The sequence below is a fragment of the Psittacula echo genome (genome assembly GCF_963264785.1).
Source record: "Psittacula echo genome assembly, chromosome: 2".
Classification (NCBI taxonomy): domain Eukaryota; kingdom Metazoa; phylum Chordata; class Aves; order Psittaciformes; family Psittacidae; genus Psittacula; species Psittacula echo.
In genome coordinates, this window is record NC_137737.1 from 38587960 (window position 1) to 38611951 (window position 23992).

Genomic DNA, 23992 nt, shown 5'->3' on the forward strand with positions numbered 1-23992 from the left:
TACAAACGGTGTTCAGGCTGAAGATATAGAATTAGATGCAGATGCCTGTTTATTTATATACATACATGAATATATGTATGGATTTTGCATTTAAAGGGAAAACTTCAAGGAGAAATGCCAGTGCTGTTTTTTTGAAGCATGCATTTGCATGTACGATATCCTTTTCCTATTCTTTGAGCAAGTGAAGAAATACCTTTTGATTTAACCTGGAATGTAATTTCCTTGCAAAAGTAGCCTTCCTGCTTTATTAAGATTTTGAAATTGGACAAGTTTAGATGGAAATGTAAACTTCTCAGCTAATTAAACTTCTTCTAATTCTGATATCATTATTAAATGTCTACAAGCCTTCTCCTAATGTTTACATTTGTCTGCAAACATCAGATTACAATTTGCTTCTATTCAAATAAATGGGATTTGTGCTGTTTATGACAACAAAGTAAAAACTATTTGACCTTTAGGGGTAAATAAAAATGCGGAAGCAGAGCCTATAAATTGCTGCACGACTTCAGCTCTCACTGAAATAATAGTGGATAATCTGAAACCATTCTGTTCCTAGTGAAACATCTTTAGAAGTTTTTCTCAGCATAGAAATACACTGTCTTGCTTTATATAGACAGACAGACTGACAGCTGCATTGCCGAAAAGTTTCTCGCAGCAGAGCTGCATGTGGCATATGCTCACTTTGTGCAGTCATTTTGGAAACTTCAGCCCTGCAGTTAAACTGAGGGGAAAAAAAGGAGGGGAAATACTCTTTTAGTAGTGTAAAGGTCCCAGAATTCCCTTGAAAAATGCTTAAAACAACTACCTGACATGGTGTTAGTTGCTAGGAAATCAGACAACAAACAGAAAGCTCAGGAAACATGTATTTAGTGACTTTGCTTTCCTCTGGATAAAACTCTAAGTAGTCACTGAAGATTGTGCAAGGGATGATTTATAGATCTTTCCATATTACTTACTGCCTGTCTGGTTAGCAGATGGTGTTCATTAACCAAAGAAGAATCCCTATTCTCATGAATAATTATAGCTGAGTAGAGAAGTAATAATCTGTGGAAACCTCTATTATTTGCAAGGTTTTAAGATTTATTCGGGGCTATGTTTTAGCCACACGCTAGAAAAATCCCCTCCATGAAGTTTAAAGTGAAGTGGCACTGCTCCTATAAAATCAGAGTTAGGGAAATAAAAGGATTCAGAGTTCCATTTGTTGCGCTCATGGTAAAATATTTCAGTAAATGTTAACTGACTGTAGCTGCAAAGAGCATGTAGTATGAATGCTTGCCTGTACTACACTAATACTTGCATGAAGTGTAACTTCGATTCAATTCTAAAGTTTTTTGCTCTCTTGAGTAGGTTTAGTTCATAGAATACTACCCAATGGAGCAACTGGGATTATTTTTGTGGTGAGGGTTTATGTAAGAGAGTAAAAATTCAAATGAGAATTTGTTTTGTTTGGTTTTTTCTTCCTTCTGATTTGTTAATCACTTCTGTAGCTTTGGTTATTGTTTTTTCAGCTTCCTGAACCCTGGTATTTTCTTCAGCATGTTCCAATCTGAATTCAGTAGGATTGATAATAAGTAAAGATAGGCTACTGGGGCCCAGAGACATAAAGGCAAATTGAGGCATTTAAACAGGAGCTGAATCCCCCAAGACTGATAGTAAATGACCATAGTTCCCATACCAGCTGCCAGTGTTCAGTGTTAAAAAAAAGCATAAACCCAAAACATTTTCTAACACTGATTGAAAAACAAGCATTTTAAGAACATTTTGGCCTCTATTCTTATATATTATTTTGGAGGGGTGGGAGAAGTTCCAGCTTGTGGAAGAAACAGAAATGAATTAATTCTTATCTCTCACAGAGAACATGTCTGTTTTTAACAGCCAGACTGCAATACAAAAAGCTAGCTCTGAACAGGATAGCATCCACAACTCGGAACAACTGCTCAGGACTTCAGAAGATCAGACCCTGTGCTTCCTTAATGTGTCAGAAAGGCACTGAAAAGGAATAGTCACTTCAAAAACCGAACAAATGGTAATTTCTCAAAGGCTGAACAAAAATTCAACAACACAGCTATGATTCAGGCTTAGAAAATCTGGGACTCAGCCCCCTCATTGACCTCCAATGCAAGATTCTCTTCAGCAATCCTAACGGATGCCTGGCAAATGTCTGCTGTGAATGACTTCTGCATCCTAATCTAATCTTTGTTTCTGTTGTGCTTCTCTGCAGAACTAAGAAACTATTTCACACTTCACCTAACATACATACTGAAACCCCCAGTCTTTAGTTATTGTATGCCTTTTAACAATTTTCATCTTCTGAAAATACAGACCCAGTAAACTCCTCATGAATCAAGTGGCTTTCTCCATACCCTGCCCATCGAACATTTCCTAAGGAAATCCAGCAGGAAGAACATTATGGTGAAGGAAATGAACAGTACAATACTCTGGGGCTATGTAATTCTTTTCTCAATAGTGTGCTTTGCTTCTTTTTTAGAGGGGGAATTATTATGTAACAAAAGAGCATAGTGGGCGCAAATTCTGCTATGCTGAAAAGAGCCAATTACATTTATAAGCTCTACTGATAATCAAGCAGCCAAATGAGTAAGCTTCCAGTGACATGCAGATGTATATATAAAGCAGTCAGCTCCCACACATGCATTGCTTAATAAGGTAAGTGACGGGTCTAGGAAATATGTGTCTTCTCAGATAGTGGCAGTTGTCACTGGTGTAATTTTGCACTGAGAGACCTTTGTCCTTTTGGCCTCCTGATTTTTTTATTTATTTTTTTAAGGAAAGCAATTCACTTGGTGTGCCGCCTTCTTGTTACCAAGAGTTTGTTCTTTCTCAAAGGGCCAATGTATGCCCACAAATATATTTGCCTATATTAAGCTTCTTAATAAACAGCAGAAGTGTAATGGGCACCTTGCAGATTCAAGCTTTACTCTGATGAATAATCCTACTGAGGCCTTGGCTGCAGAAGAAAACATTAGTGATTTAGCCAAACCACAGCCTCATCAATGAAAGTCCTTTACCTCAGATGAACAGTGTTACTTCAGAACCACAACCATGTTTAAGCTGAATCCTATACACTACAGCTTTACATCCAATTTAAATTATATAGGACACTTTTAAGCATAAATAACAGGGTTTTCCTAAAATCAGTTACTAATTCTATTTTTGGGAAAGCCTAAAGACTGGATTTCCTTCAGGAGCTCAGCAACTGAAAAATAGTGGCTCAGCAACTGGAAAGATCAGATGCAAATATTTCAAATCAAAACACTTCAAATTTGTGTCTCATGTGGCAGGAAGGGCTCCTCATGTTAGTTATCAACGAAGTAAGCTTTTGGCTTTTTCTAATCAGCCTGTAACTGCAAGCAGAGCTGCCAGAGTGTCTGAAGTTAACATAGTATCAAGCACATAGTGGCAAATCTAAGTGCTGCTCTCTTTTATCACGAAAGCATGCGAATGTCCTTGATATATATCTCAGAGATGCTTCACCACTGCCAGCACATGGACAGCCTAAAAAATAGTTCACAGCAGCTTGAACTCTAGAGCGCACATTTGTCACTTGAGCAGAAGTAAAAGCTCTTCTCTCAGCAATATTTATAGCCTTGCTATTTTCTTGTCAGGTGAGATGTTATCAGATCCAGTTTTAGATTCTCTTAGGGATTTGCCTAAGAAACACCCAACTCCTGATGAGTTCCCCTAGACAAGGAGACTTTCTTCAATGAGGTTTTTTCTTTTTGTGCATTTGAAAGATTTTCAGAAGGGAGAAGCAAATATAGCACCCTTACCACAGGAAAATATCTAATTTTATGCAGGCTACGGCAATGGTATATACCCAGACAATGCAGCCATCAAGGGCAAGAGGAATACCTATCTGTACATTACATAGACTGACAAAAAAAGGAGGTGCCTGCAACGAACAAAAAGACAACTGTAGTTAGCTCTGGAAGACCCTGCACTTATATCACAGGCTGTAGGGAGTCGCAGCTGTGATGTTCAGAGCCAGCAATGACATTCCCTAGGAGCCAGACCTATCTGAACCCACAGATATTGATCTGCTGCTTAGACACAGCCCTGCATTAGGAGCCTGAGCCCTGTGCAGGGTCAGGCCCCAGTTTAAAGCCCAGGACTCAGAGGAGGGGCAGTGCTGTCTGACAGAGAATTGAATGTGTCAGTGCAGAAAAAGAGTACAGGGGGGTGGGAGGGGGATGGAGAGTCCGGGAAATGTTTAGAAGGGGACGTGGGGGGAAAGCACAAGAGAGCTTACCATGCAGGCAGATTCTGGAAAGCTTTGGGAGCTTTAGAAAAGCTAGTCAGCCAGCACCATGGCTACTGTATGGAGCTGATGTCATCTGGCTGTGCATAAAAGCCTCCACTTTTTCTTCTTTTGTGCAGTCCCAGAATGACATCACCTCGAAGCACAAGAATGCACCTTTGTGCTGCAGCACTTCCCCTGCTGGCTCCTGCCACACATCTCACTCCTCCCTCGTATGTCCCTCCTTTGCCCAGAAATGTTCCTTGACCTCCACTGAATGCAAAACACCCCTGTCTAGCCGACAAGAGCCCTTTGGGAGCCCACAAATGCCAGCAGTCTGTGGTATCATGGAGGAACTCCTATTCAAACAACATACAGCATGCCATACACCTCAGCAACCCACGGTGGGGCCTCTGCAGCTGATTTCAGCTGCTTTACAATGCTGCCAGAGCTGAATGGTGTGAACTGATTAGGCAGACAGGGCAACTGTGGCGGTTTAATTATTTTCAAGGTTGGGTCCTATTTGATGGGATGTACAATGGCACACGATTTAATCTTGTTACAGCCCAATATTGCTGTTCAATAAGCAGAGTGAAAAAGTTGCATTTGTAGCCTCACTTATGTAGAAACTGAAAACATAGTTTGCAATTGTACAGTCATTAACAGATTTGTTTATAATTAGCATGCATGCTTGCCTATTTAATAAGGCCCACAATGGTCTTCATGACATGCAAGAACAAGAGAAAAACACCCAAAGCCCTGGCCAGTGTTATTGCATGCAGAGAAGAGGGGTGAGGGGCAGCTGGAAGTGAATGCACTACCCAAGAAAACAAGCACCACTAAATAAAATGAAAGAGAAGCCTGCACACAAAACACAAGTCTATAGGAATGGGGCAAACTGAGGGCTCAGTGTTTCTCATTAGAAAGCCCACGTCACCCACGGTTCCCCTGTAATAGCACATATCTTCTGTTCAGCACAGAAATTCTGCAGATGCCACTCATCCCTGTGCCTACTCCTGCAAATGAAAGTATATTTCACTTACAGCTTTCAGTCCCTGATGAGGTGATGTCGAAGGTGTGCATGTGCAGAAACATCCACTGGGAAAGTATGTCAGGAATTATGAGGAAATGCAATGGTTTTAGAGCTGTAATGGGTTATTTCTACTTAGATGGCATAAGATGGCATAGGGTGGCATAAGCTGTGACTCCATGACACAAACAGGGAAGAAGGAAACATATCTTTCCACAGAATGACTAACTTACCATTAACATTCCACAGCATTTGGAACCCACTTCTAGCATTCAGTCCATCCGAATAAAACTCCACATGAAGGCTGGTCCCTGTAGTGCTCCCTGCCAGAGGAAGAGATTGTCCACAAAAAGTGCCTATCAGGTTGGATTGTAGATCAGGCCCATCATAGAGCTGAAATGAAGCAAAAAATATCTGAGTAAGTAAAGAGCAGCTCCCCATTCTTAATGTCTTGTACAAGATGTCAAAGAAAAAGCAGTGGGACTTCTCACACTGGCCACCTTTGCACAGCAATATGAACTCTGGGGAGCATGGAGAGATTTGTAGGAAATGATGAGCAGATATAATTGCAATATGTCTTTAAACCTGGCTGCACACTGTGTCCAGTAGGAAGGTTTTGCTGTTTCTGTTTTGGTGTGTACTGGGTGTTGTTGGGGAAGAAGATAAAGGGCAAATGGCAATGAACTGAAATAGAAAGAAAAAGAGGATGTCACCAGCCTGATTTGACTATGCACTGAGCCTGATAGTGCCTCCAAACCCCTTGGTGACAGCTCTGTTTATACCTCCATTTCTTTAAGACTGCACACAGATGATTTCAGGACTGACTGAACTTGTGATAGAGAAAACCAAACAGTCAGTATCACCAGGGCCTCCCAGAGTAGTGACAAACTGAAACCCAAAACCAAATTAAAGCCTCGAAAACCACAAGGCAAACTTCACATGTGTTTATTTATTCTTTCATGATCTTATCCTGCTTTGGACTGAGCCCTGCTTTGTCCAAATCCAGTAAATCACACTGAATTCACATCAATGTTCCTCACCAAATATCCCACTGCTCAGTGTCATTTTTCAGGGGTGTGGCATACAACTTTTGCAAAGCTGGTAAAAATGAGACATTTTAGCTAAATTGCTTTTGACTTATAATATCAGATTGATAGCTGTTTGTAAAGTTAGGAGTTCTTTATTACATCGACTTCCGTTACTACAGTTCTTAAAATCTAGTGAAACAGCAACCCTTGTGTTTTCTTTATCACTTTGCCACAGTTCATCCAACCTTCTGTCTCACAGATCACATCTTCCTAACACAAAGTCCCGGCACAAACACTACATCTGAACATTCTCATTGTGATTTTTTGGCATGCTTCCTTTCAGAATTTCAACAACAACTTTTTTTTTGTTCTGAAGCTGTCACCATAAAGTTCTCTCCATGCAAAGAGTCAAAACTACAATCTCTAGAGAAACAGTTAAGGTTTATTTGTCTTTGCTCTCCATTCAAATCTCTTCTCCAAATATCCCTGGTTCCACTAAGAATTTTCTTACACTCAACATCCATAGTATGGAAGTATGATATTACAGTAAATAATGATTAACCATGCTAAGCTACTAATTTTTGCACATGTTTTCTAGCAGGCCCTCATATGGGAATGAGTAATTAAACTCTCATCTTTTCTGTTCAAGATGCTGGTCTTGCAGAACCTTCAGAAATCATCTTACTGCTTTAAGACATAGTTGGGGGCAAGAAATCTACACAAATGGTTTCAAATCCTCAAGCAGACAGTCTAGTTTGAATGTCTTTTTTGAGTAAAAAATGAACTGAATGTAGTTCAGCCAGAAGTTAGGGGCAAATTGCAGAAATATTTCATGGTCTATTTTATGGCTGGTAACCATGAATCTTTAAGGTTTTCAGTCCTCTAATACAACCAAAGGCTCAGAGCATGAGAAGTGTATCAGAATTTGAGAACTGTCACTCCTTTTGGTATGATTTCTCTAGGGGAAACTGGAAAAGCTTGAACGTTTCTGATTACAGACCCATTGCTGAGTTCTTGCAAAGCTTTGATCAGATGTATTTGATAACAGATATGAAATTGTCATAAAGAACAGATGTTAAGAAGTTGAACATCCACCTGTATTCTTTCCAAATGTAACACTTGAAGGACCATCTGACAGACAGATGAGCTGATCCATGCCCAACATTACAGTTATGACCTTCCTCCAAGCCAGGCTGAGAGCTTTACACATTCTTTTATGGCTTAAGTTCAGCAAAATTAAATCAAGTCAGATCCAATTAGATTTTTTAATAATACTTCCTTTGACAGCTTTGCGGTATATACTACTCATATTTCTGTGGCTTCAAGCCATGGAAATCTTACACCAGAAAAATATGAATGGTGAAGAATGAATCAATGTGGAGACCATGAATCTGCACTCTGAATAGAAGTAAAAACTGTGTTAAGACTCATATTCAACGATCAGCCATTAGCTTTAGTGATGACAAATTAAAAACCATTCTAAAGAGCTATGGACTAATTCATACCCAGAAACTTTCAAAACCAAACAAACAGAAACCCCAACCTTCATGAGTCTCCTGCAACTTTGATTCATCGAGGGAATGTTATATTTATCTAAGACTGCAAATGTCACATTTCTATGTAATTTCCCCTTGAAACAGTCCGCCAGTTTTGCAAGACACAAAGAGTGGTTACTATGGCAATCCCTTCATGCGGCGCTGCCCCGTGGGTCTGAGTTCAGAGCAGAGCTTCTCAAGAAATTCTAGTGCCTGGCCAGCTGTAACTCATTGAGGGAGGCAGAACCGCGACCACTAGAATTACTGTGGTGCTTTTCGAGCTGTCTTTCATTTCTAAATGAAGGGAGCAGCTGTGTGTTTTCACAGGGCATTCTGAACTTCTCAAACCACATTTTGCTCTCATACAAATTTGGGCAAGTGAAACTGAAGCTGAACGCAGATCTCACGAGACACAGTTTCTCTTCTGATCTCTGAGATAATGTTTCTCGTCTAAGTGCCTGCCTTGCCATCTGTGCCATCCTAAACTGCTTCAAATCAAGGGAAGATTCTTCCCCGGGCTATATGAGGCAGGTACTCCCTTGGACTGTGCAAGACAATTGAATTTTGGAACAATTTATTAGCCATTCCAGTCCCATAAGACTCTAGAAACTGAGGACTGGGCTCCCTCCCAGCTCCTCATTGTGAAGGAAGTGCTTGCTCCCATTCTGTGTAGATATTTGTTTCGTAATTTATTTATTTGTTCAGACCTTTTGGCCTCCATCAGAAAATCCAAGGGCTTCGTAATCATTTTGGCAGACAAACCATGCAAACAGCTGCAGCACATGATCAGATCCTTAGACTCCTCTCTAACTGAACCAATTACCCATCAGCATCCAGAGCTCTCCTTTTCATCAGGCTGCAGCCCGGCACTGGGCCCAGGCGGGGATGTGGTACATTCGGATGAATTATTAGGCATGGGCTCAATAATTGTTACAAGAAACTCCTTATCAGGCTGCCTAGGAGCAAGTGTATAGGCTGACGCAGAAGGTCAGAAGGGGAGGTACTGTCTCTCTAAGGGATGAATCAAGCTGTGGGACTGCTCTGCAGCAAAGCAGCAGCTGAAGAACATCTGCTGTACATTGGAGTGTGGCTGAAACAGCAGGGCTAGCCAAGGCTGCAGCCAGGGCTCGCCTTGGGCAGCAATCCCAGAGGAGACACCATGGTCACCAGTATTACATTTTGGCTCTTCTGACTCTTCAGCCTGGAAATATGCCACTGAAACCAGTAATGGTGCTTTGGAGGCCACAGCTTCTCACCTCTCTTAGGAGGAGAAAAGCAAAGCAGCATGACCTGTTCCACAGAGAAGCTCATTGCCAGAACTGGAGCAAGGTCTCAAGGACTGAGCATCTGGAAAATGAGGTTTCTGCTGTGTGGAAAGAAATCACTGTCAAACAAATAGGAGGAAAGAAACTTTGAATGTGTTCCATTTGGGCATACTTGAAACAGAGCTATTTTTTCTAGCTGAGCACCTTGTCAAGCTTATTCTTTCTTGCAAAGTGAGAACGGCAGGAGCCTTCCAGGTAGTAGGACTCTATCTGTTCAGTTTTCCTGTCAGAAATCAGACTTTTTTTTTATTTTTTTTTTTTTTATTTCTTAAGGCAAGATTTCATTTTTCTCCTGGAGAACTTTATTTCAATGAAAATGCATGTTTTTCCATCAGCAGACGAAAAAACCACAGCCTAACCTGCTCTGGGAAGAAAGGTGCTTACATACATTAGTTAGGCATAACACATACACTGGATCCAGAGATGATGAGGTCTTCAAAGACAAACTTTCAGTATAATATGGGAGGAACATCCATTCTATAAATACTGACATTTCTCATTGTATCGTACTGTAAACAAAACACTATGTAATTATGGATAATTATATCAATAATTGCCTCAATTTGAGTCTTAAAACAAATTATTTGCAGTCTGAAAGCCTTTTTACAGGTACCAGCAGCAACAGGGACCAACCCAGCCCTGGTCTCTATTTGCGAAACTCGGGAAAGGAGGTTGTGGCTGAATCAGTCCGGCATAGCTGTGAGTGTCCCACCCATTGCTGGAGCCTCTAGGACATCCTCAGAGAGCTGTTCTGACACACACAAGTATCTCTTTCCTCTAATGGAAAGTGGGAAACCTCATATGGGATTGTTTTGATTGATCTAAGCACTAGAGGCAGTGATTACCAGTATCTGAGCAGCTCTTCCTGAATGGGTCAGTTTTTGGAAAGGAAATTTTTATGTCATCGCAACAAATATGTTACAAGAAAACAAAAAAGAAGCAAAACCCAGACAATATAATCATCATCCGAATAACAGAATGCACTCCAAAGTGAGATCATCATTAATCGTTACAGCAAGAATTAACACAAATAAAAATAAACCATTTCTAAGCAACACATTTCCTTCTAGAAGAACTAGAATGCAAGCTTAGAAATCTGCAGGTCTGTCAGCCAGAGGAAAAAACCCAACAAACAAACCGAAACTCCAGGATATGGCACATTACACTAGCTTAGCACCACAGAGACATAGTCTTCATAGAAACAAAGGCAGCTTAAGACTCTGACTGACTTACTCTCTGGAGCCTTGTTATGTCTGCACGAACAGGAGAATACAATGAGATTATGTCTGTGCTTCTGTGATGAGAAGTATTTGCAATTGCCACTAGTAAAAAGCCCTCCTTAAGAACTCAGTCCAAATATGCTTTAATATGATTATTTAAATATGTTTATGCCCTAGATGACCTTTGATAAAACTCCTTGCTCTGACCACTGTATGCAACTTTCTTGTCTCCACACAATTACATGCTTTCACTATGCAACCATTTTATTCTATAGTACAATGGAGTTTGATATTGTGCATTACTACACGTAAGCGCACCAGTTAATCTCACTGGGATTTATCTGACATACGGAAATACATAAATGTCTAGTTTTCTAATAGTAAGAGTTGTATCTGAGTCTATGTTTTGGCTCATAACCTGAGCCTGAAATACTCAGAGCTCTTTGAAAGTTTCAAGCAATGTTAAATTCCACACTGGACTGCAGTGATATTTTTTAAATGAATTTTTCATCTCCTACATTACCATTTGATACCTGCTCAAAGAAAACAAGAATTTCTACCTACAGGGAAATCTGCTCATTGCTGTCTTTTGGGGAAAGGTTTATTTCTGCAAATGATATAAAAATAATAATTTTCTTTCGCAAGGCTCTGGGTTTATTATAACAATGTAAGAAATGCAGGGGTGTATCTTTGGGTGAAATCTTAAGGTTGTTTTAGATATAAGAGTAGGGAACAACTGCTGGTTAAGAAAGGAATGCCTAGGAGACGTTCACCTTGTTTGCCAAACCCAAGACCTGCTCTCAAAATCTTATTTGTTGAGCATGATATTTTAAATCCTGAAGCCTGAACAAGGAGAGCACATCCACCTAACTGCCATGCTGTCTGGATGGAGAAGGTCTCAGCCACCTGCAATGGGGCAGTCCTGGAGTCTCCTGCATGCATGCCAGACAGAGCAGGCTGAGTTGAAAGCAAGGCAGTCCAGTGCAGGAGTGTGTCCAAAAAGCCTGCTGCTCTGCTAACCACTGTGGCTGCTTTAACCTCAAATCATGGCTACATTGCCTGGGGCAAACCCAGGCTATGCCCAGTCTTTCTGTTCCTGACCCTGTGCCTCTCCCTGAGTTGCAGGCAGAGGTTTTGTGTCAAGGCCAGCATCCATATCGTCGCTGAAGTGTCCCTCCTGCCTTTGCTGACCAAGGGGCTGCCTGGGGATCCACAACTTTGCAGCAATGAGAGCACACCTGCCTTGTCACAAGACTGTGGCTACTTTGCCTGCTTTCGTCAATGCCTCAGAAACTCAGGTGGCTCCTCTGCAGTGAGAAGCCACTCGTGGTGAAGGGAGCAGGACTGCTTTTCAGCTTGGGACAATAATATTTCCAAACTTATTCTTCAGCAGAAGGCTGCTACTGCGGGAAAAGCTCCTTACAAAGAGATGGAGCTGTGCCTGTGGACACAGCAGTCAGGGCAATGGAGAAGGTGCTCATGGTCTGAAAAGGCCAGGGAGGTCTGAGCAGTTTGCAGTGCTGCTGACTCAGGTGCAGGGCTGAGTGCTGCTCCTCACATGCTTCACCAGCCCAGATGAGATGAACTGCTGGAGCAAGCAACTCACACTGACACCACCAGAGGCCAGATAGGGCAGGATCCTCTCTGGGAATCCCCTCATGTGAAAGAATTTGCATCATACATAACCATGGCAACTAAGGAGAACTAAAGCATGGTCTCGGCAAAAGAAGATGGGAGAAAATGGGAATATTCCTGCCTCCTGGCTTTCAGAAAATCATGGGAACACGGGGAGAGGAAAGACAAGACCTTCCTTAAAATTACATATGGTTTTCTCTGAGTCATCTGGGGGCTTCCCTTTGATGAGCGGAAGCTTTGACCAATTCAGATTGGGTTTCTCCAGCCACCATGTAATTTCGCATTGTGATGCCTGGGCTGAATGGGATAAGCCACTTCATTGCACAGACAGGCTTTCCAGCAAAATTTGAAATACAGAAGAACAGAGGGGAGAAGAATCCAGCTGCAACTTAGATGAGTCCTGTCCCCAACAAGTGCCATTCACACTATCATCATATGGTAGTATTTCACAGTCACTTCATTGTACAGTGCTTTTTCCTGAAAGCAAAGTCACATTGCTCTGAGCTGGCAGGGTGTGGAAAATGCTGAGTCCATGAAGGTCTGACTCATTTTATGTGTGTAATAGCAAAATCTGTGCTGCCTTCACTCATGCTTCTTGTCATCTGAGGTTTATGTAGGCAACATGCAATCTTTTCATCGCAGACAAATTTAGCTGTCTTGAGGGGTAGGACTTTTTGTGTGCAATTGTAAGTCTGCTTTAAGTAAACTTTCAAACAGCAAAGCCAAAGTGTACTTTGATTCTGTCAATGCAGGCAATTGGGGAAACAAAAATCTGAGCCCTGAGCCAGTCTTGTCTAGGGTGGGTAGCTTTTGGACCAACACTCTCCTTCTAAGCATCCAGATGTCTCACTGAAATCAGTGAAACAGCTAAGATTTCCTTGTGTACCAATGGTGAGGCTGGCCACAGAAACCCAAGAACTGTCGCTTTTATCCTTACAGTCTTACACTGAAGGGCTTCTTTTGGAGGCCTAGAAAACCGTGAAGGAATTCAGGGATGAGCTGGCATACTGCCAGCTTGCATGGTAATACGTTAATGGATATGACTGCAGTCTGGCCGGCAGGCTGCAATTTGATGTCGGTCTGCAGAACCTGGATGGGTATATTTAATATATCATCTGCTTCCCCAGGGTGATGGACTACCGGTGATGTTTTGTAAATCAATGCATTGCCACAAGCAGAGTTATACTCTGTGCTTGGAGAATTCCTGCAGCAATTTCAAAAGACACACTCATAAATAGTATGTAATAATGTTAATCTCCTAATATGGTTTAAACATATTTACTAATTACAAGTACAAAAGGAAGTAAAACCAGAAACAGGGTAAGCTTTATTTTTCCCTATGATCAGCTAATAAAAAAAGAGTATGACCAGCTGAGTGCAAGTAACAACTATCTAATGCAGTATTCCCAGATGGAGAAAAAGGATATTATGGCACATCCCTGGAATGCTACTGTGGTTTAAAAAGGGAAAAAAAAAAAAAAGGACATATCCTGTTACCACCAGAAGGAAATTAAACAGTTCTCAGGAGCAGATGCCGTATTAATCACTGTACTCATATGATAATATTCCATGTATATGGGTGCAATAGTATTTTAACCACTCTGAACCTAATTGCTGAAAGAGTCTGGACTGCTGAAGTACACTGGCAGTAAGCAAGCAAGGAAAGTGACCTCACTTGGAGTATTGTGTGCAGTTCTGGTGTCCTCAACATAAAAAGGACATGGAACTGTTGGAACAAGTCCAGAGGAGGGCCACGAGGATGATCAGGGGACTGGAGCACCTCCCGTATGAAGAAACGCTGAGAAAGTTGGGGCTGTTCAGCCTGGAGAAGAGAAGGCTGCGTGGAGACGTCCTAGCAGCCTTCCAGTATCTGAAGGGGGCCTACAAGGATGCTGGGGATGGGCTATTCATCAGGGACTGTAGTGACAGAACAAGGGGTAACGGGTTCAAACTTAAACAGAGGAAGTTTAGATTGGATATAAGGAAGAAATTCTTTACTGTGAGGGTGGTGAGGCACTGGAATGGGTTGCCCAGGGAGGTTGTGGATGCTCCATCCTTGGCGGTGTTCAAGGCCAGGTTGGATGAGGCCTTGGGTGACATGGTTTAGTGTGGGGTGTCCCTGCCCATGGCAGGGGGGTTGGAACTAGATGATCTTAAGGTCCTTTCCAACCCTAACTATTCTATGATTCTATGATTCTAAATGCTTTATTCCAAAGAAGAACTCAGTCTTGTTCTGCAGCAGAAGGGAGGCTACTGTTGTTATCAGGCAGTTGTTTGCCCCCATAAGATGCTCTTTTGCATGAACCCAATGATAATTCCATCCTTGCCGCTAGATTAATGTGCTGCCCAGACAGAAGGGGTGAGACTCAGAGAGATCTAAAACTTATCTTGCTGTATGACACAAGTTTAGTATCTGCTTATCAGGCTGGTGGCGTCTTGCAAAAGGCTGGCCAAGGTCTTCCTTATTAAAAGCAGATGCTTCTTCCTTGTATTTATTAAAAGCAGATGCTAAACAGACTGGACTTCAAGGGACAGTTGAACTTTGTGAGCAGAAGAACATAGAGGGAGATTGTCACTGAAGGACAGAAAGATTTAGTGGGTTTCAAATTGTATTTCTCTTGGAGATGAAAGGAGTAAATTCCAGTCCTACTGCAAGATTCTAATCTTCGGGGCAATAACATGACATTTTTACTTACAAAAAAGCTTTGCCTCTGTGGAAATTATGTTCTGTCATACTAAATAAGAAGCTAAGTAATCATTAAAGATGGGGAGTTAAATATATGCTTGTTCAGCTAACAACCTGGTGAATGTAGAGGAAGGAATGACATTTTTATGTCATTGTCTGCAATAACTCCCTTGCTACAGCCTGATGACTCCTCTAGAAAGACTAATGTTAGGTTATTAGGCCAAGACATGGCACACAATATAATGACCATCCAATCTAATTACAGCTAGTGCTGCATCACTGGGAAACAGTCTGCTATTTGATATGCCTTGTATTATATCATTGCCACTTCTGTATGTCTTTATCAGAAGCAATTCATCTCATATTCTTGAAACTTTGCTGTAAAGCTCCTTCCAAAATGTCACACATCCTGTGAGCATTACTAGCAATGAGACAACATCTTCTGACAGGCCATGAAACACTGTATGCTGTTCATTTGTTGAGAAAGTGCTCATATGAGATTCATGCTGGAGATTGACATTATAAAAAACCCAGTTTAGCCTCCTTCCCACACTGCCCCTTCTCAGTTCATGGCATTTATGCACGGGGGAAGAAAATTGCCACCAAGTCAGAAGAAGAGGGCATTTTTCTTCCTACCTGACACAGGTATAAACAGTTGTACACGCTGAAGCAGTAGAGATGCCTGCCCTGCCCAGGTCAGATTGAGTCAGAGTAACTCAAGGCTCTCTACAGAGAGGGAATGCTGCTCACCATGAGTAATACCAAGCAGCTGCTACAAATAGCAGTCTGGCTCACAAGAAGCATCCCATGATCAAAGGACAAAAGGAAATAGGTAGCACAATGCATAGCTGACTTCTCATTGTACACAGCTGTGACTGCGTTTCAGTCTGGGACAGCCACTCACTGTACTTGCATTTACTTGTACTCTTCAGACATCTGACTATCTTTTTTCTTGTCCTCTATCTGAAACAGTTATTTGCTCTAAGTGATGATAATATCTTTGATAATTGACAACCACTAGGAATACTTGTGTGTAGAAAAAGGTTTTGGTTTTGTCACTATTCTACATGTTTGATTTCTGACTTGTGTGTGGACCAAGCCAAGGAGCAAATAGCAAATTAATATATTCTGTGTATATCAGACTGAATTAGTCATGAGACAAAATGCTGCTCTTGAATACTACATGTGTATTTGGGTCAGAAGTGTAAGTCACAATTAAACTCAAAGCTGAAGAACAAGCCCTTTTCCAGTATGGAGACTGGGACCAAACCCTGAGAGACCAGCAGGCGAAGACCAGCAGGATTTAGGAATGCAGCTCACCCAGTCTAGCTGCCCCCACCCCACCAAGCATCATGATTTTCTCCTGCAGAATTCAGAAAGACCTCAAAAAAATCAGAGTTCTAGTCTGAGACATTTACGATGTCATAATAGTATGTCCACATGCATTAAATCTGTTTCTCCCACTTTGTCTTTTTGGGGTTTTTTTCCAACTGCCATACCCTGCTCAGGCACGTCAGCTCTGTGCCACAACACCCCTGCAACATTTAATCCCCATCACATACCACTTTCCCTTACTTCCTCTACCACCACAACTGTGATAATCACCTTATCCCACCTAACAGCTAACTCATGTCCTTCCCATCCCCAGCCTTCCAGTAAGTAGCAGCAAATATTGTCACCAAGCCTGCCATCTGCTAGCTGCCATGGAGCACCTCAGGCTGCTACTGACAGGGCTGTCACAGAGCTAAGGAGACAAGTAGAGTGTTGTTGCCTGCTGCAAGGGGCTGAGTTGGGAGAGCTGCTGCCACCAAACCCAGAAAGGGCACCTGAAAGCTCCTGGGGAAAAAGAGCACCCAATCAGCACCAGTGCCCCCTCCGGTTTGTGAGTGCAGATACATGGGAACTGTCCTGAGCAGCAGCTTCCCATTTCCTCCAAGAAGGGCTCTGGCGCATGGTCCACTCACCACCCTCTTGGACTGCAGTGAACAGGATTATATGTCTATTTTCTCAGTATTATACTCAGCCAGGGAATCAGAGCTTTCCCCTTTTAGGCCTCTTTGCAATAAAAGAATCTCAAAACTAGGATGTGACACAAATTAAATTTATCTTAGCTGAAGAGCTGTAAGTTGGTTTGGGTGCGTTTTTTATTAACCTTTTTTCCAGTTTGCAGTGGCGTCAGACTCCGCATGGATTTCAGACAGACAAGTCCCAAGTATCTGCAGTCTGCTTAGAAAGGGAACTGCACACTTGTTCCAGCTGATTCCCCCTTTCCCCTACACCACAGAGCGCTCAGATCCTTGCCAACATGCTCCCCTTTCGCAAGACACAGGGTGCGAGCAAACGCTATTCAATTCCCTGGCTGGTTCAACCTTGTTCTCTTTTTTACACTATGGCACATATTTGTGCAGCATGCAACAACCAAATGAGAACATCTTTTCCAAGTGGTATTTGGAGAAACATTTGTAACTAATGTCACATGAATTGCAAATTAAAGCCTCCTTAACACACTTCCATGACTGTTTTTTCCTTGCATTTTCCTCTTTATACCCTCTTTGAGTCTGTATTTTCTTTGATTGGAAGCACTGAAAATTGAAAACAAAGAGTGCAAGTACTTTTGTGCTCCCTGTCTCCTCACTCCCTCTGATATGTTTTATTTCTCTCCTTTTAAATCCTTTGGATGAGGTCTTGCCTCTGGCACCATTCCTTCAGCCTTGACTTCTGTCTAGAATAGCGTCTTCTGGCAAGCCTCTTGCTCCTCACTGGCTGGCTACTGTGTGCAGGGCTGCTGCTTTTCATGGATCAAGGGCTTAGGCATCTTGAGACTAGCACTGGCCTCTCCACTTGGCTCCAGTGTTTCCTTTTCAGTCTCCTCACAGAAATGAACCAAGGTTTAATAGTTTTCGATACAGTGCTCCCTTGTTTATTTTTTTCACATGTCTATTCTTTTTTTCCATTCCTGACCACAAAGAGAAGAAAGCTGGAAGAACACCACTTTTGCCAGTTTATTACCAATTTGTGAAATCTGGCATAGTAAGGAGGTAGAGGGAGCAAGGGAAGACATCTACAAGGAACAGAGTAGCCCGTCACCAGGCCTGTTGGTGGACCTTCTGCAAGTCCCCGGTATAAGTAAGCATCCCCAGAAATGTGGGCATAATTCCTTAGCCCTCTCTTTGGCTGTAAGCAGTCTTCTCTAACACTACTTAAGTAGTCTTCTCTAACATTTCTCTAAATATCAAATCCTCTTGTGCAAAACCTAAGTAGAGCACAGGGACTAAGTGCTGCCATCCTGTACAAGGGTGAGATCTGAAGGATGGCTTAGTTCAGCAAAACAGCAAATCTGTGGGCAGGATATTATAATCCTCAGTACAGTAGTGGTCATAGCTACATTCTACTATCCACAGTACAAAATACAAAACTGAGAGAAAATATCTTTTCAGCTGCCCTAGAAATAAAGTTTTTTAGGAAACAAGAATAAAGGGTATTTGGCTAAAATTTTTTCATTCTGTTTGTGGGTAAATGCAATTTCTTTCAGTTCCTTTAAAGAAGCAGATAAATTATGAAAGGGAAAATATGAATAGGATTCAAAGCAACCCTCCCTTAAAAAATGCAGAAATAACACATTTTAAAGTTTTTAAACATTCCCCACTCCTTCTCAGATAAAAACAAGAGGAAAATAATTGTGTTCATTGCTTTTTTGCAATCAATTTACTAATCTCAGGATTTCTTCTTCTTTACATGAAGGTGTCATGACATCTCACTTCACCCAGAAAAGCCAGTACATCTAACCTATGGTGGTAACTAGATTCTCTGTAGCAAATCTAGGCACCTGCAAAGTGATTCATCCTTCCTATTGCAGACTTAAGGCAGGATGAAGTGCTCTCTGGCAATGCTTCACGCCCTACTGATTGCAGAGGAAATAGTTTGGATTTAACACTTGAGATTTAATGGCCAAATTTAGATAACGCATACCTTTAAGAAGTCACGGTCACAATCAGATCCATCTTCTAAATCGAAGGCTATAAAACTATAGTTGAGTGTGTTCCCCTTTGTAGTTTGGATAGTCCAGTTGCAGTGCTCATTTAATGGGTAGCTATTTGGATAATTTAAACTTTCCAGTGCGCCACGGCTACGATTAACAGTCAGTACATTCTGGCAAACTGAAACAGAAGTGATAAAAAACTGTATTTGTGCAGTGCTTACTAACCCAGTATCTCAAAAAATTACCAATTGAACTCACTGATAGCATTACAAGGTGAGAAATATTTTTATTCACAGATTAGAGAAATCATGAAGAAAGAGAATGGTGACCTATTGAAGAACATACGCATATGATGCAACCAAAACCCAGGCTTTCCAAACATGAATCCTTCAGCTCTGTGATGTCCTTCTTTTATGACACTTGCAGATTCATCAGTATGGGGAGGGTGCTCAACAAAGACTGACTAATGGATTAAAATGGTTTATTTTAGCAAATCAGAAAAAAACTATAATGCCTGGCTAAAGCAACAAATTGAAAGTATGCTACTTGTATTGGAATTTTTAGCTTCAAGAACTGGAACTGATGATTAAATTCTTTAAAAAGGAGCCACAATTTTCCTTGTGAGTCATCCAATAGCATTCTAATATAAGGACAACCACCTGGAGTATAGAGAGCTTTCCTTGAAGTGCAGAAAAAAAAAGAAACTAAGCTAGATAAAGAATGAAATTTCATTAGGTCAGTGACTTTCATTTTCCTGTACTCATCTTTCACAGAAAATACTGATATGGGCAATCCCTCATATGGAGACAGCATACAGTGAATATTAGGAGCAGATCTGTAATGCACAGAGAAGAAGTTGGCAGGAAGCGGGAAGTAGGACTCTCTGTTTGCTCCGTACAGCCAATCTGCATTGTTTGAACAGCAGAGATAGCTGAGATGTGCTTGCAGAACTCTTCTACTGTCTGTCAGTAGGGACAATACACCTACCTCCTACAAAGTTTTTGATTCTTTCTAAATTATTTACGGAGCAGCAAGGTCTGTTTTTAGGACTTCAAAATGCTCAGGATACAGTTCAAGGTCAGGATCAGGTGGAGTGGAGCTTGTCTGCAGAGCTACACTGAAGCGTACAACTGCTTGAAAGGGCAAGATGAAGAGCACAAAAGGGATTTTGAAGAATGCAAGATGGGTAAAAGCTGCTACCCCCTGCCATCAGGATTTATTAGAAACATATCAGACACAATGGTGCCTTTGAATGTTAACCCGATTTCATGTTTTCCTTTGCAATGATTTTCAATTCATCATTACATTTCTTTCATGTACACGTAAATGCATCTGGCATCTAAGCATCGTTCTTTTAGACCACTACTTCCTACATAATTTTAGCTTTCGGGTAAGACATTGAAAGCTTTCTCTGATGCATCTTCAGGAATTAAAAATGAATGTAAAATGTAGCTCACATTATCTGATAGCTCAGGTTCTACATCTGAGTGCTTTGAAAGTGCTCTTTCTATTTAATTAATGGAAGGGGGAGAACCCTTTTCTAACAGATCTGTTTGACTTTGCCATATGAAAAGTATAAGGTAGATGAAACGGTGATATCTTTAAGAAATGAGGGAGCCAAAGCTCCCTCTCTCTTCTAATTATTTTATGTGCCATGTGTGGGTGAATAGCTTTGGGTTTTTCATAATCCATTTACTATTGTCCAAAACTAGGACAACTCAACGTCTATAAACCTGCAGCAATGCCTATCACTTGGGCATGTCATATTTAGGGTATGCAAAAATGCTTGCAAATCATTTTGTATGTAGTGAAGTTCTGTATCTTCCTACATATATTTAACCATATATGCTAGAGAGTATAAAGAGAAAAGTAAACACTGGGATGATATTCAAGCTTATGAGTGAGAACAAAATAGCTTTAATTTTTCATGTATCTTCTTGGATTTTTTCCCAAATGCTATTATTCTGATACTTCTGGGGTAGAAATATCTAACAAAAAATATGTTTGCAAGAAAAATGGAACCCTTTCTGTAAAATATAAAAAATGAAATTTTTTGAAGTGTTCCAGGTAGGCTAAATGATCCCAAGCACCCACAATGATCTAAGATGGCTCAGGGTAGCTCATTTATCCTTTGCCATCCTGCCTCACAGGCAGCTAGAATGGCAGAGAAGCTTTTTCTATCTGATTTCTCTGTTAAAAAGTCAGGAGGCTGGGTGGGCAGAAGAGCAAGAGCAGTCCAGTCTGCTACATTATGGACTTTACATTACGGACTTCTAGCACTTGTTACTCTGAGTAAAGCTGGAGCGGGAAGTGCTACTAATAGAAGTAATAGAAGTAGAGCCACCTCACCAGCTTTCTTTCAGGGAGGAGATAATCTCCATCACAGGTAAATGGGCAGATCGTTTTTAGCTCTCTGGTCTGTGACCGTAGCAGAGGAGAAAATCTGGGTCAATAATATGCTCTATACATTGTCCCCTGCTCATAAATAGGCAGCAACATGGGCTGCAAGAAGCAGTTTCAGGAACAAGCTGAACTGTAGAAACAGGTTCTTCTCATCTTCTTTTACTTACCCTGTTTGTATGTGGCTAAAAAACCTCCACCTTGCAGAGTGTTATCTGTCCTTAGTTTTACATACACATTCTCTCCACTGGAACGGATGAGTTGTGGTATCTGACTCCCACAGAATTTACCTAGCTGTTTAGCATCGCTGCTGTTGCCATCATACACCTAAAACAACAACAGAAAGAGAATTTAATAAAGCTGACAGCATTACAAATGCAAGTAATTTCCCCCTGACAAATGTCTGCTGAGTGCATTGTTACACCATATAGGAAAGGCTAAATACTATTTCTGCTCAGAGGAAGCCTGACAGGCATTTCAGAAACAAGCAGATCAGTAGAAAAACAGGAAGCCAGTAGAAAAAATAGTGGTAGATTTTTAAGGGCTTATCCACCAAGAAGGGGAAACTGCAGTCCATTTCAGATCTATTAAAAATATTCAAATTATTTATGCAACAATTCAGATATGAAATTTGGGATTAACAATAGGGTTACTGACACTGTTGTGCCTTTTTCCTTGTAATTTAGCAAGAGAGCATACTAGGGCCTTGGCCCAAAACACAGGAAATTTAAAATGTATAGGCAGATTCTTGTTTCAGTGGCCTTTTCTATCTGGATATAAACTCTTTTCTTATCAGCAGCTACACAGGCACTGCTGCCTTACCTCTTACTGATCTCACCACATACATCACTTTGTATGTGGTGAAGTTCCGTATCTTCCTATATGCTTTTAACCATACATGCATGTTAAATGCATGTTAAATGCATATATGCATTTATGGAGCCAATTGTCACAAGGTACATACCGCAAGGTAATCAAAGTTGCACTGTGGGTGATCCTCTAGATGGAACTGTTCAAACTGGATTTCGAATGGGGTTCCTCGGTTTCCTCTGAGCAACCAGTAGCACTCTGAATTGTGGTAATATGGCATAGGGTAGTTGGGAGACATCAAGATACCAGAGGCTGTTATCAAAGTTCCACCACAACCTGGAAATGGCAAAGAAACCAAACCAACCTTTAACACCTAGAAGAGCAGAGAATCAGACATGTTGTGCAAGAGTCACACTACTGACCTCCTTCATATGCCCTGAACATCTTCAGTGATGCCCCAAAAATGTGCGTCTAGCCAGCGGTGTTGTGAGCAGAAGACAGCCCATAGCACCTAGAAATATTAACTATCTAATGTGAAGAGTGCTCCTGATACATAGTTTTATCTTCAAATAGAAACCTCTCCAATAAATTCTTGGTTACTATTCTCTTAAACATACAAGAACATTGATGCTGCACTATATCTAGGGAATAGTATATCTTTCCCTGTGGAGAAAAAGAAAGCCTAAGGATCAAGAAAGTTGTATCCTTGATCATAACATGACTATACATTGCTATACAATTAGCAGATAGATTTTAGAGATGGGAAGCAGAAAAGGACTGGTGGAAAACATGAGAAATTAAATACATATGGGGGATCAAAAATGAGATGTGTAAAATGGTTTTATGTTTGATGTGGTCTTTTTACCTGATGATGTACCGTCCCACTCTGCTGAAAATCCCCTTCTTGTGCCAAATCTGTCACTTACAAACTTTATCCACAGCTTGTTACTATGAGAGATTATAAGAGGAGGCAGGTCTGTGCTACAATATCTTCCAAGAGAAGGAGAAGTTTCATAGCCTCCATCTCTAGAATGGTAGAGAAGAAATACTTTTCAAAGAGGGAAACCATGGGAAATGTTAACAAATCAAAAATCTGGGGATTCTTTCAGGCCTGGGAAAGACTAACCATGGCTCTTCATCTTCCACAAAAATACAGCTACCAAATACTGGATGAGTCCTGCTACTTGTAGTAAGAAGTCCCACTACAAGCACCTACTTGCTGGGTATGTCCACCCTCTCATCTCAGCAGTCTGTCTGGAGTCTGTCAACATAATGACAGACTCAAGAAGTGTCTCAAGAAGATTTGATGCTGCAGAAGCAGGACATCCTCCATATTCTATCGGTCATTAGTGTAACCAAAGTTAATCTTCTAATCTGAAGAAACAAGACTTTGCTCACTTCTCACTGTTTAGTCTGTCACGAAATCAGATGAACTGACATATTTAAAAAAAATGCTTATTTGCCACCACACAAATGGGAACCCGTTTCTCAGAACTGATATGATGCATGTTTTAAATACTTTCTTAGCCTTCAAAATTGTTTAAACAACCACTCATTTCCTACTTTTAAATTAAGTAATATTCCCTAGTACCATAATCAGGATGCACATCTAATGTTCTGGTTTGCTACATGTCTCATGGGATTAAAAAAGATGATGACAACCTGATTATCAGTTGCTTTGATACAATCATAGAATGCTTATGGCTGGAAGAGACCTTAAAGCTCATCCAGTTCAAACCCTTGCCCTGGGCAGGGACACCTTCCACTAGACCAGGTTGCTCAAAGTCCCATTCAACCTGGCCTTGAACACTGCCAGGGATGGGGCAGCCACAGCTTTTCTGGGCAACCTGTGCCAGTGTCTCACCACCCTCACAGTAAAGAACTTTTTGAACCTTATCTTTAAGCACTTTCATATTATAAATACCATACAGTCATAGGACAATAATAAATACATTTATATGTGCGTATGAGAGTGATCTTGATATAATGCTTTTTGAGTGGACAGAAATACTTGCAATTACTTTTTCACACGTTTATACCTGGTTTTGAGAGAAATTTCTAGTTAGACTTTGCCACTCTGATTTCTTGT

General features: G+C 41.1%; 1 protein-coding gene across 1 annotated transcript in view; it reads right to left on the bottom strand.

The window, feature by feature from the left end:
- The window catches only part of CUBN (cubilin), a gene marked incomplete at its 5' end in the record, with an annotated part of 147061 nt that overhangs the window by 82866 nt on the left and 40203 nt on the right, over positions 1-23992 (bottom strand). The window contains 5 exons of the mRNA XM_080609617.1: positions 5519-5678; positions 18684-18871; positions 21264-21420; positions 22058-22239; positions 22769-22929. Coding sequence (XP_080465743.1) covers positions 5519-5678; positions 18684-18871; positions 21264-21420; positions 22058-22239; positions 22769-22929 — 848 coding nt within the window. The remainder of the gene's footprint in view (positions 1-5518; positions 5679-18683; positions 18872-21263; positions 21421-22057; positions 22240-22768; positions 22930-23992) is intronic.